Source organism: Pelobates fuscus, chromosome 3 (assembly GCF_036172605.1).
Source record: "Pelobates fuscus isolate aPelFus1 chromosome 3, aPelFus1.pri, whole genome shotgun sequence".
Lineage (NCBI taxonomy): Eukaryota > Metazoa > Chordata > Amphibia > Anura > Pelobatidae > Pelobates > Pelobates fuscus.
Genome location: NC_086319.1, coordinates 276,557,363 through 276,571,413, shown reverse-complemented (window position 1 = coordinate 276,571,413; position 14,051 = coordinate 276,557,363). Strand labels below are relative to the sequence as shown.

Here is a 14,051-nt window from a genome sequence, read left to right as displayed (position 1 = left end):
CCGGCCTCCTACTATGGGGACATGATTTCTGATAAGAATTAAACTCTATCCACAAAGAGGCAACATTAAACTCTATTCCGAGACTTTTAAAAATAATGCCGCGCCGGAATTAGGAAGCCACACAGCTGTGCAGGTTGAAGATTGATGCAGCCGGTATATATTCCAACCAGGGAGAAGGCACTTCAGCACTGAGGAAGACTCCAGTAGGAGTTGCTCTATGCTTAATTTATGTTGGACTTTCTTATTTTATTGCGGTGTCCCTGAGCTAATGCATTGTATACTTATCGCTGCTTAATTGTCCCTTTTTACACTTTAATTAATACATTTATGTTGTATTTTAATCCAACATTGTGCTGTTCTCATTCAAGGATGTCGATTTAGCCTGCTTAGGCACCCTCAAGCCTATTATATATAGAGCCTGGGATGGCTCTACATCCTTTGAGTTATATCCTATATAGGGGCTCATTTTTATATGTTTATTGTCTGCAATATGTATTGTACTTTCGTCTTTTAGATTGTTCCAGTTTAGAAACATCTTTTTTACTTCTTCATAGAATGCAATTAAGTTAGTTTTGTATGATCTATGTTTCATAAAACCTTGCTGATTTTTGCTATTGTCATTGTTCTTCACAATCAATTCCTGAATATTTTCCCATAATAACCTTTCCAATACTTTCCCAACCACAGAAGTTAGGCTCACATGTCTATGATTTCCAGGCAAAGATTTTGAACTAATTTTGAATATAGGAATCACATCTGTCTTTCTGCAACCCTCTGGTACAATTCTTGAAATAAACGTATCCTGAAAGGTCAAAATTATCTTTGGTTTTCAAAAGGCGGGCCGCACACAGGGCTCACCAGATTCGCGCTTGTGTTGCCCACACAGGAATTTCGTATCTCTGTGCCAGTCAGGTGTGTGGTCCCACAAGAGGATTATTACCACATTTAGCTCCTTAATTACTCATGGATCTTTGTTAACATTAAAGGGACACTCCAGGCAGTGGAGTACACACACTCCATGGGGCCCCAGTGCGAAACTGATCAGTGGGGCCCCCCCTACCCTGACCCTCTCCCCCCTGACTGTGCCCCCCCCACCACATACATACAGACACAAACACATACACACAGACACACACACCCTGACAGACACATACATACACACTCACAGATACATACATACAGAGACACAGACACACACATACATACACACATACAGAGACACAAACACACGCATACATACACACATACAGAGACACAGACACACACACACACATACATACACAGACAAAAATACAGATAAACACATACAGAGACACAGACAAACATGCAGATACAGACACACATACAGAGACACAGACATACACAGACAAACATACAGATACACACACACACAGAGACACAGACACACACATATACAGATACACACACACAAAATGTTTCCTACCTTGTGTGACTTTCCCTGGGGTCCAGTGGTGGCTCAGCCTGATGGGAGTCAGAGTTCCCACTCTGACTCCCTCCTCCTTCCACCTGCGCGGGCTCTCTGTATGCTGGGAGGAGTGACGTGCAGTCACTTCCTCCCAGCGATGATGTAATCACAGGGGGCCCGGTCGCGCTCTTAAAGCGCCCAGCGCAGACCTGGCCCCCTGGCAATCCATATCCATCGGGTGGCCCTGACAGCATGGGCCACCCGATGGACCACTCCATATGCGGCCCTGGCGGTTTGCCGCACGGGCCGGGGCCGCAAAGCGTGACAGCTGGTACCCGGTCGCGGGCGGTCCGCAGGGCGGCTGGGCCCCCTGGAGTGCCGGGCCCGGTCACAGCTGCGACCCCTGCGACCGCGTTACGTACGCCACTGACTCCAGGCACCAAAGCAACTTCTTCTAAATGAAGTTGTAATGATTCCAGGAGGTCCCTGAAGGCACTCTTACATCAGGGGGTTAAACCATTCCCGCATTGTTTAACCCCTAAATTGCCTTCAATGGCCATGTCCACTCCTCCACTGGTCATCCGACTTCTGAATTTTCGGATTCAGGAAGCGCTGATTGCCGCCAGGCAGGGGTGATTGACTGAGTGGAGAGCTGCCGCTTTCAGCCAATCAGTTACTCCCCATTCACTGAACTGGCTTGAGAAAAGTATGTTTCTTTCTGAACCTGTTTAGTGAATGGAAGTCACTGATTGGCTGAGAGCGTCAGACTTACCATATCAGACGTAACAGTAGTTTAGGAGATATTCACTGATAACTTCGGTTTTACATGATAAAGGGGTATCCAATAATTGGGGCCCAAAATGAGGCTTTACATCCACACACATTGGTGAGCAATACAACTTACTGTCTAAAGAGGACCTGATGGCTTCTTCCAGATGCTTGGTTTGTATACTTCAAGTGAAGAGCATGAGTCACCTGCTTTCTTTCCTAGTAAACAACGGCCTTTTCTGTCTCATTAAACCTCCAGAACCATTCATGAAACTATAATTTGCAGAAGCATTGACTTACTCGAAGACTGGGTGAGGTAGGGGCTGACTTCTCTGTTATCAGTTTATATTTTCCTGTATTGCCCAGTCCTTCATTGGAGCATTGAGGTTTTCCATCCCTCATAACACCATGATCTTTTAGTTTCAGCTCAGAAAGGAAAAAAGAAAGGTATAAACCATGACAGACCTACCAACGTGATATTCAGACATATGTTACGCATTTCAGACAAGGGATTGAATATTTTTTTGTAGAAACGAAAGATATAATAACGTTGGTTCAAATTGTATACATCTCCTGCTCAATTGTTGTCTAAGCTAAATCTGCAGTCATTACAGACTTGGCATAATATAAATGGTAAATCCACAGACATAGCATAATGTCATTGTGTCAGGAGCCATTAAAGGGACACTATAGTGACCTGAACAACTTTAGCTTAATGAAGCAGTTTTGGTGTATAGAACATGCCCCTGCAGCCTCACTGCTCAATCCTCTGCCATTTAGGAGTTAAATCCCTTTATTTATGAACCCTAGTCACACCTCCCTGCATGTGACTTGCGCAGCCTTCCATAAACACTTCATGTAAAGAGAGCCCTCTTTAGGCTTTCTTTATTGCAAGTTCTGTTTAATTAAGATTTTCTTATCCCCTGCTATGTTAATAGCTTGCTAGACCCTGCAAGAGCCTCCTGTATGTAATTAAAGTTCAATTTAGAGATTGAGATACAATTATTTAAGGTAAATTACATCTGTTTGAAAGTGAAACCATTTTTTTTTTCATGCAGGCTCTGTCAATCATAGCCAGGGGAGGTGTGGCTGGGGTTGCATAAACAGAAACAAAGTGATTTAACTCCTAAATGATAGTGAATTGAGCAGTGACATTTCAGGGGAATGATCTATACACTAAAACTGCTTTATTTAGCTAAAGTAATTTAGGTGACTATAGTGTTCCTTTAAGTATGGGATGTTCCCGGTAATATACAAAAATTAAACCTAGCTGTCTCAAATCAAAGAGTGACAATTCCACTAAACTCGTACTAGGCGGGAGCAGATGTTAGTTTGGTCCAGAGAACAGTCGATCCATGGGGTAAGAGAGCTACACTTAGTTGTATCTGTTATAAAGGAGATAGGGTAAATGGTGGAACATAGTGTGAAACATAACCTAACTAATAATAGAAGACCACTGCTAAACACAGTCAAATATTCAGGTGGTAACTTGGGCATAGCGGTCTTGCCCAGCTTAGGCAGTAAAACAGATGCACCCTGCAGATCTTATACCAGATGCTTGTCTTTGCCCTGAATAAAAGAAAGTAGCACGTTAGTGCAAGTGTTCCCAGTGGGTGGGAACTAGAGTGTGTCTGCAGACCCAGGAGGGCATAACCCTTGTATGTGTACAAAATAGAAAAAAACGTGAACCCAAGCTGTGGGGCAGCCTCAGGAGCACTGGAGATGGGTGCTGCAGGGATGATTCTAACCAATATGGCAGACTTAAAAATTCAACTTTATTATGGGCACCATAACCACTGTATGGTCCCAGACAGATATATACATATAGAGAAAGGAAACTTAATATCCCACAACCGCTATGAACCAAACGGGGAAAACAAAAAATATAATAGGTTGTACCTACAAAATGGCTATAGGAACCTGTGGAAGCTAGCCCTGCTGTATACTGCTTTTGACTGGAGAGAAGCTTGGAATGTATACGCAGAGGCTGGGTAACAGGTATTGCACAGTGCAGACTTATGCTCTTACTGGCAGCTGACCTCTACGACAGGGATAGGTGAGTGAAAAAGGCTCTAGAATGACGGGAACAGGTTGGACCAAACGGTTCGATCCAAGTACTGGAACACTGTGAGTCAATGATAGAGCACACTCAATCCTGTCTATAAAGGAATCTGATGTTGCCTTGGAAAGAGACTATACTCCGTGCTGGAATTACTCAAAACACCCTTGAACCGCTGGTGATGGCACAATCTACCAAACAGGGAGAGTGCCTAGCGGTAACTGACTGTGAGAAGGTAGAGGGAGTTGGAACTTACTAGATAGCAAGGCCTCTAATCGGTGCCAATTGCTAAGGAGCCCCTCCCAAAAGAAAATAAATAATAAATAACAGTCTTGCTATAGAGCTTGTCGGTATAACAGCTGGACGGAACAGACTCTCCTATGTATGGAGAGGACCCAACATGGGTAGGGAGACACAGATGTATCCACACTTGGAACGTACAGACGCTACCATTAGGTGCAGTAAAACTGTCTCCCAGTGACCCGACGGGTCACTGGGAGACAGTTTTACTGCACCTAATGGTAGCGTCTGTACGTTCCAAGTGTGGATACATCTGTGTCTCCCTACCCATGTTGGGTCCTCTCCATACATAGGAGAGTCTGTTCCGTCCAGCTGTTATACCGACAAGCTCTATAGCAAGACTGTTATTTATTATTTATTTTCTTTTGGGAGGGGCTCCTTAGCAATTGGCACCGATTAGAGGCCTTGCTATCTAGTAAGTTCCAACTCCCTCTACCTTCTCACAGTCAGTTACCGCTAGGCACTCTCCCTGTTTGGTAGATTGTGCCATCACCAGCGGTTCAAGGGTGTTTTGAGTAATTCCAGCACGGAGTATAGTCTCTTTCCAAGGCAACATCAGATTCCTTTATAGACAGGATTGAGTGTGCTCTATCATTGACTCACAGTGTTCCAGTACTTGGATCGAACCGTTTGGTCCAACCTGTTCCCGTCATTCTAGAGCCTTTTTCACTCACCTATCCCTGTCGTAGAGGTCAGCTGCCAGTAAGAGCATAAGTCTGCACTGTGCAATACCTGTTACCCAGCCTCTGCGTATACATTCCAAGCTTCTCTCCAGTCAAAAGCAGTATACAGCAGGGCTAGCTTCCACAGGTTCCTATAGCCATTTTGTAGGTACAACCTATTATATTTTTTGTTTTCCCCGTTTGGTTCATAGCGGTTGTGGGATATTAAGTTTCCTTTCTCTATATGTATATATCTGTCTGGGACCATACAGTGGTTATGGTGCCCATAATAAAGTTGAATTTTTAAGTCTGCCATATTGGTTAGAATCATCCCTGCAGCACCCATCTCCAGTGCTCCTGAGGCTGCCCCACAGCTTGGGTTCACGTTTTTTTGCCCTGAATAACCAGTAGTGAGCTGGCTGCGAGCCACCGGTATTGCATAATTTGCTTCCTGAGGAGTGAGGCGAATGGCCTAAGAGATCTTCGCCAGGCCATTGTACCTCGGAGGTCTACATAAAAGGTGAGGGACATGGCTTCAAATGGGAAAGGTGAGCGTTGCCTAACCGCTGCTAGTACTGCTGCCCTGTCTTTCCCCAGCTGGAAACGCATAATTAGGTCCCGGGGTGCCTTGGCTGGCTTTGGGACTTGGACGTGACCATCCAGTCCTACCGTCTTGGACTGCTGAGGAGATAGTAGCTCTGCCAGGAGATGCCGTAGGAGGTGCGGTATTTCAGCCGCTGGTATATCTTCTGGGATGCCCCGAATCTTTAAGTTATTTTTGCACCGTGCGTCCACTAATACAGCAAAGCGTCAATCAGAAGCTTTGTTTTGGTGTTGAAGACCCTGGACAACTTGGTGTAAGGTAGCAAGCTGGTTTACACAGTTCCTGGAAGTAGACTCCAGAGCACCTAGCCGTCTCGTCAGACCCTGTAGATCAGAGCGAAGTACAGCTACATCAGACTGGATTGTTCTCTGTAGATCTGCCAGTAATGTCTTAAGGACTGTGGTTGTGACAGGTGAGTTGTCTGGGCTTGAGAGAGCTGGTGCTGGGTAGGCCTGACAGCTAAGTGTACAGCCTCATCTTCATTAGAGAAGTCGTCTGAGACCTCAGAGTATGTCTCCGGATAGATGGCCATCTTGGGCCCAGCTGCCCTATTTGCTTGCCGCAGGAGATCTCCTATGCTGAGTCCTGTCCATGGCTTTTTGGTCTTTCAAATTTTTGTATTTTTATATTTAATTAAGCATTTTTTACTTTTTTCATGTATCTGTATACTTATTAGCAATTTGCTTACCTCCTCTTGCTTTTCCCTGAAGAGATTTTCTATTTAGCTTATTAGAGTGCTATGTTTTAGAATCTTAATGTAAGCTATAGAAGAAATATCTGCTAGATGTCTAGGTAGACACTATATGCATTGTATTGTTTTATTTACTGGTAGCAGAACAGCTAGTTATACATCCCCCTTTCCTTTATCTACTCAACATGTATAGCTCTTATATATACTAAGAGTGTAAAACAACTGCATTCCTTCTGTTTCCACAGGTTATATTGTTTCTGTTGAATGCATAATAAAAGTTTTAAAAATAAAAAAAGACATGTGAGATTTGTGCATGGTCTGCTAATTTTTAAAGTTTTTTTTCTTTATAGACATTTGAGTGGTCATTGGAGGGATTCGTACTTGACAGCCAATCCCATGTTGAACTTGAAGTGCATGGAACGTATAATGGCGAAGTGAGGTAAGTATCATCTAACTTTCTCTACATGCGACATTTATTTACTACATATATGACATCTAAGTTGGACACATTAAAAACGTTAGCCCTTAGGATGTGGCTGCAACCAACTTTCCCAAAAATCTTTGTATTATTATTTTATACTTTGTGGCATGGTAAACAACTTATTTTCTGGAGTGGAAGCTGAAATGAAAACATAGAGCTTAAATGAAAAGGAGTGTGTAAATATGGCCTGATAAGGAAAGTCACAGGAAATGAAAAGTATGGATATACGGCTAGAAAAGGAAACTGAGGAAATAGGGAGCAGGTTGGTGACATTGACGGTAGCATGAAAATAGAGAAGGTAAATTCACGTATGATGGCATAAATATGGAACTAAATATATGGTATGAGATGTCAGAAGCACGGGAGATTGTATGAGATATCAGATATAAGATAAAAGGAAGGAAATGAATGGGTTGAGAGGTACCAAGAGAAAGAGGGGACATATGAGGAATAATGAGAGATGGCGTGTAAGAGGAGAGGTTTGAACCCCTGAGGGTACTCACAGGTAAAAGTCTATATAAATAAAGAACTAGGACAGGATTGGGAGGGTATGTGAACTATAATAAGAGGGTAAACCAATTTAGGGACAGTGCACAAAAATTAAGAAACTATCTGGATTGTTTTTCCAAACCATTGCTTAAGGAGACTCTAGTTACAACTTTAAGAGACTCTAGGTTGAAATGCACAAAGATGACTCAGTCTTTTTTAAATTTTTTTAAATTCTTTATTTTTATTGTGCATCGATGTAACTTACATGCGTGTGGTGCCATGACGGCAGCAACATACATTGTGTCATGACATATGGGTATTCTGCACTTTTTTTAAGTATATTAAAACAAGCTTAACTTTAGATCTAAACGTAAGATCTGAGTAATTACAGATGTCATTGTAAATGAGACAAACAAAATCGACCTATCCATTGCTTATGTCAGTAGATGTGTATTAGTCATCCGGTGGATGAATGGACAGAGTAGGTGAGAAAATAGTTAACTGACTAGGCTTGTCATACAGTCATCTGAGTGAGCGGTACAAATAAACCTACGCTTCCTATATGGCTTGACAGGACTATAGTTAGATAAGTATGAGGTGTAGTATACATGCTTACTGTGAATAGTTAATGCCCCTGGATGCAGTGTGGTGAAACATTGTGTAATCGTTAGTGAAACAGATGCTTCGAAGATAAACATGAACTCCCTAAGAGGAGTAGAGTGTAATTCAGGTCTAGGGTAAGACAGGGGTGCGTACTCATATCTTACTAGTGAAGCCCAACGGGACCCCCTGCAGTATAAGTGGTTAACTGACAGGCTATGTGATGGCATGAATGGTGGTGTGCAGTACAGCAATATACAGGTGTGTAAGGCGTACTGTGAGATTGCTAGCTAGATAAGAGTGGTCAAACAGTGAACATTTCTGTACAATTCTGCGTTGGTAATGAGTCTCTGTTTAGAGGGCTGCAATCTGACAAATCTAGCGTCCATTGTAGCAGAGGCTTTGAGTGAGTACCTCTGTGGTTCTTGCTGTGTGGGTCCACTTTTAATGTTCAAAGATTTTTATTTTTCAGATGATCAGAAAGGGGGTGGTGGGTACAGAAGAAAGAGAAAAAAAGGGGGGGGGGAGTACATGGGAGGGAATACATATCCAAAGTGGTAAGGCAGAACACAATCACAAAGTCTATACAGCATAATCTATACAGTTTGATATGCCAATGCCTGTGTATAATGCGTCTGAGTTGTTTGTTCTAGTTATCACAATCTATAAGGAGAGATTCTGATTTTCATGACATTTAAATGCAATCCAGTGTTTTAGCATTTATGGAAAATGAGAGCATTTACAGGTTCTTACCATGAACTCTCCAGGCGGGTATCATTTGTTTAAAAGGGGAAGGGTACAGAAATGAGAAAGTGATGTGGGGAACAACATTCCAGAATTGTGAGTTCAATCACTTTGGTCGTGTGTGGGTCCGTCCCTTTGTGTCAGTCCGCCAATGTGTATATATATATATATATATATATATATATATATATATATATACAAAATACAGAATCCAGCGCACTCGCTTATTAACTAAAGTACTAAACAATGCTTTTTAAATCTTAGAGATTGTAATAGTTTTATTTAAAAACACCTCACCTAGGCAAAAAATGATGGGGGTTTAGTTACATTATATGATCATACATTGCATAAGCCTGCCAACTACGTCAAAGTACCCCATATTCGGCAGGTCCTATCCTAATAGCAGCCTAATGCTTGCTCTTATGAGATTAATCCACTTACTTGGGAAATACTTCCTTACTGGGACTCTCTGCAAGTCAAGGCTAAATAGGGTCCTGGAATGAGGCACCTGTAACAGGGAGGGGTGCAAAACCAAGGAGTTGGCCTGGGACTCCCAAATATATAAAAGAAACCAAGATGGCTGCACTCAACTAAACATGCATACATTATAGGGTGCTGCTGGGGCCAAAATATACAAAATACAGAATCCAGCGCACTCGCTTATTAACTAAACAATGCTTTTTAAATCTTAGAGATTGTAATAGTTTTATTTAAAAACACCTCACCTAGGCAAAAAATGATGGGGGTTTAGTTACATTATATGATCATACATTGCATAAGCCTGCCAACTACGTCAAAGTACCCCATATTCGGCATGACTTGCAGAGAGTCCCAGTAAGGAAGTATTTCCCAAGTAAGTGGATTAATCTCATAAGAGCGCAAGCATTAGGCTGCTATTAGGATAGGACCTGCCGAATATGGGGTACTTTGACGTAGTTGGCAGGCTTATGCAATGTATGATCATATAATGTAACTAAACCCCCATCATTTTTTGCCTAGGTGAGGTGTTTTTAAATAAAACTATTACAATCTCTAAGATTTAAAAAGCATTGTTTAGTTAATAAGCGAGTGCGCTGGATTCTGTATTTTGTATATTTTGGCCCCAGCAGCACCCTATAATGTATGCATGTTTAGGTGAGTGCAGCCCTCTTGGTTTCTTTTATATGTATTAAGGCCTTTTGGCCTGTAATTGTGGGAGGGGCGTATGACACACCTCTTCCCTACTTAAGGGACACCCCTTACCTGGCTCCATATCGTTCGAGGTCAGCGCTGCATCATTTCCACTTCCGGGTCATCCAGACGCCATTTTACCTGATTACTCCATGAGGTTTTTTAAGCAGAGCTGTGTCAGGAATCCAGACACAGGCTTTTCCGGCCTACCACCTTCTTTCTTCAATCCATCGCCGTGGATGGTGTCCAAGTGACTCACAAACTGTAAGTCAACCTACCCGTTATGCCAGGCATCAGTCCCACGGCACCATGCACGGGTCAGGTCCTCACTTTACGGCTGCATTTTGTCTAAGTCTGTTCTAAAACCATTGCATGTTCATGCATATCATTCGTTTAAACCCCCTACCGGTCTTTGGGTGTACTACAGGCTTCTTAGACATTATCGCATTTCATGTACAAACCAACGAACCACTGCATTTTCGCCTACACACTGACCCCTACCGGTCATTCGGTGTACTACAGGCTTCTCAGACATTATTGCATTTCATGTACAAACCATTGAACCACTGCATTTTCGCCTACACACTGACCCCTACCTGTCATTCAGTGTACTACATGCTTCTCAGACATTATTGCATTTCATGTACAAACCATCGAACCACTGCATTTTTGCCTACACACTGACCCCTACCGGTCATTCGGTGTACTACAGGCTTCTCAGACATTATTGCATTTCATGTACAAACCATTGAACCACTGCATTTTTGCCTACACACTGACCCCTACCGGTCATTCGGGTGTACTACAGGCTTCTCAGACATTATTGCATTTCATGTACAAACCATCGAACCACTGCATTTTCGCCTACACACTGACCCCTACCGGTCATTCAGTGTACTACAGGCTTCTCAGACATTATTGCATTTCATGTAAAAACCAACCTTGCTTCATTTAAACGATTGTCATTTCGGTTTGTGTTTTCTGGTCGGCACTTATTCATAGTATAGTCTATGCACGATTGCTGTTCGCATTAAAATGCATACGGTTAAGCTATTCATGCTAACTTCTGTTTCCCTTCATACTAAGATTCGGTTATTCTGCTATGTATTCACATAGATCTTTTTCGTGAGTTACATTTCATCATTTCATGTATTTACATTTGGTTAAAAAGTTGCTTGGTTAAATAGACAGACCATTTTCATGCTATTTTTAAGGTATCACTTATTACATCAAGGGTATGAAACCAGCTAACATTTCTGTATAGACATTGGACTCCCACGCTTACTGGAGTTTTTTTTTTTTTTTTATATATAATTATCCATTTCATTACAATTAAATCAGTCTACGTTACAGGCCTCATTTCTTTGATTTCTTTGTTGTTAACCATGACACAAAGATTTAATTCCTTTTCATGCATACTCGGGTTGAATCACACGTACTGATCCAACCAATCATACGTTTCCTGCACAGTAATCGGTTAAACTTTCAAATACTTATTTTACACGATCTTAGGTTGTCTATTTTGTTTCAGTTTGCATTACATGTATATTACTGTTATGGTTAGCCTACATTACGGCTCCTTTTTCTGTCATGCTCGTACGACACACGAGTTCAAGGACACAGTCCTATTTTCAAAGAGTATAATGGAGATATGATGTTATTACAACCATGTACATTACGATTACATGGCACTAACTATTCAGGCCATTTCTTATCATGCTCATACGATATACCACGAGTATATAATCACACGCATTGGTTCAACCACTCATACGTCACGTTACAACATTTTCTGCATAGATTGTCATTTCACATAATTTCACATGGCATTTACAAACTCAGGCCTTTTCTTGACACACTCAGACGACGTAACACGAGTATTCAAGAACACGGCATATACGTCTCACAAGACTTTCGGTTTTTGAATCACACGTTCTGGTTCATACATTCATACGTCACTTTACAGCAACATTTATGATTCTGCATATTGTCACTTCACATTAAAAAGTCCCTTGCATTCCCAGATCAGTTTAGTGACATGCATATCATCTGATCACCTTCCATATATACACATTACACGGCCAATCCCCTGCTGCCAGGTATAGGACTCAGCGTAACGCTTGTCACCAAGCATGGGCAGTCATGTCACTATCATACTCATAGATTTTACACCTCCCACACATACTGCTAGAAGCCCTAATCCCAGCCTATACAGATTACACAGGTCTCACAGGATCCATTCTCACTCTATCCCTTTTTAGGTTTATCCAGGTTTTCATACCTGTCGAATCTCAAAACTTCATACATACTACCAGGTACGTAAGCCTGCTCACGTTGTAGTTCACATACGTTTCATTCTTCTAGGCCATAGAGTACTGGCAAGTTAGGGGTATAGGCCCAAATAGGTACCTCCCTTTTTGGCATTTCTGCCTATCGTTTAGTGGTCCGCGAGGCCAACACCCCGCCTCAACGTTTCGGAGGCAAACACCATCGGGCCACACGTGAGTTAGCCGCCTCGCAATATTATAGAGAGGGCCTCACCTGTCACTCCCTCCCCCTGTTTTCATTTACTATCACCGAGAGGCCTACGATTCCTGCCACTACGACGGGTGGCCTCAATAACCCCTCGCGCCAACTCATAGACAGTGCCTCTCATAGCCACTTGGCAACTAGCAGGGCCTCACCTGTCACAAAACAAGATAAATTTTTCGCCTTTCAGGCCTAGTTAGCCTGCCAGTATCACCCCTGGGGAATCGGTCACTACACCCCTTACCATGGCTGGGTCGGCCGCACTGGTTGAGTTGCAATCACTTTCTCCAGCCATCTGTTTCAGGGCACATGCTAAATCTGTGTCCAAATAAAATGTATCCCAAAACTATACTTAACATCAATAAACATTTCTGTACTTACGACATTACTGCCACATCATCCATCTAGACATTTGGTGGAATTCATTATCTCGGGTCTATCAGAAGGATTCACACAGGCCTCATACACATGCCTTCCGGAATCCTGGAATGTCCTAATTTACAATCCGCACAACAAACCCTACAGCGGTGGAGACACTCATAGCCAGGAAGTGGCAGAGGACTTCCTATGGGGGCCCATCCAGTCCCCTCCGTTCACCACATAGCGGACAAACCCCATCGGTATTGTCACGGGGAAATCTTCTCACAAACAGAGACTTATCATTGATCTATCAACACCTCACACCTCTGCCACTCCTAGTCTGAACTCCCTCATACCCTCTGAGGAATTTTCACTGCAATATTCCACCATAGATCACGCCATTACGGCTATCATGCAGGCAGGGGCCAGAGCATGGCTCAGTAAGACTGATATCACAATGCTTTCAAGTTACTGCCTATCCACCCTACACTGTGTCACCTGCATGGTATCAAGTGGGCAGGGAACTACTATTTTGCTCACGTTTAACATTTAGGTTCCAAAGTAGTCCGGCCATTTCCGACGTATTCGCCGAAACCCTATGCTGGTTTTATTAAATATAGCCAGATGCCCTACAGTTATACATTATCTGGATGATTTCTTACTGGTCGAGGAGAATATTTCCCCTCCCAGTAGCCTAAAAGAAACCATCAGTCTATTCGAACAGGTGGGTGTCCCAGTCTCCTCCACCAAGACTGAAGGACCAGATACCTTCATCACATTCCTGGGTATCATACTAGACTCAGCCACCATGCAAGCTAGCCTGCCACGCCCAAGGTAGAAAACATTCTGATCAACATAATCTCTACATACAACTCGGTACTTGCACCGCAAGAATTACAGTCTCTGCTTGGGTCACTGAATTTTGCCATTCGCATCATACCTCAAGGCCGGGCTTTCATCTCACAACTCCTTTACATGTTTACCACTTTTAGACATGATGGACACAGGTCACCCCTGGATACCCAAGCCACGGCAGGCGTAATTATGTGGAGAACATTTTAACCACCTTGAATGGTAAAAGCATGTTCCTTCCAAAATTGTCTGACTCCTCACCTACCATTTGGTCAGACGCGGCGTCTACCACAGGTTTTGCAGCAATTTTTCAGGA

The 14,051-nt window shown here is 42.7% G+C and overlaps 1 protein-coding gene across 1 annotated transcript in view; it reads left to right on the top strand.

Annotated features, from left to right (window-relative positions):
* FER1L5 (fer-1 like family member 5) overlaps nucleotides 1–14,051 on the top strand; it is a 118,115-nt gene that overhangs the window by 63,029 nt on the left and 41,035 nt on the right. Inside the window, exon 4 of the mRNA XM_063448614.1 lies at nucleotides 6,861–6,949. Coding sequence (XP_063304684.1) covers nucleotides 6,861–6,949 — 89 coding nt within the window. The remainder of the gene's footprint in view (nucleotides 1–6,860; nucleotides 6,950–14,051) is intronic.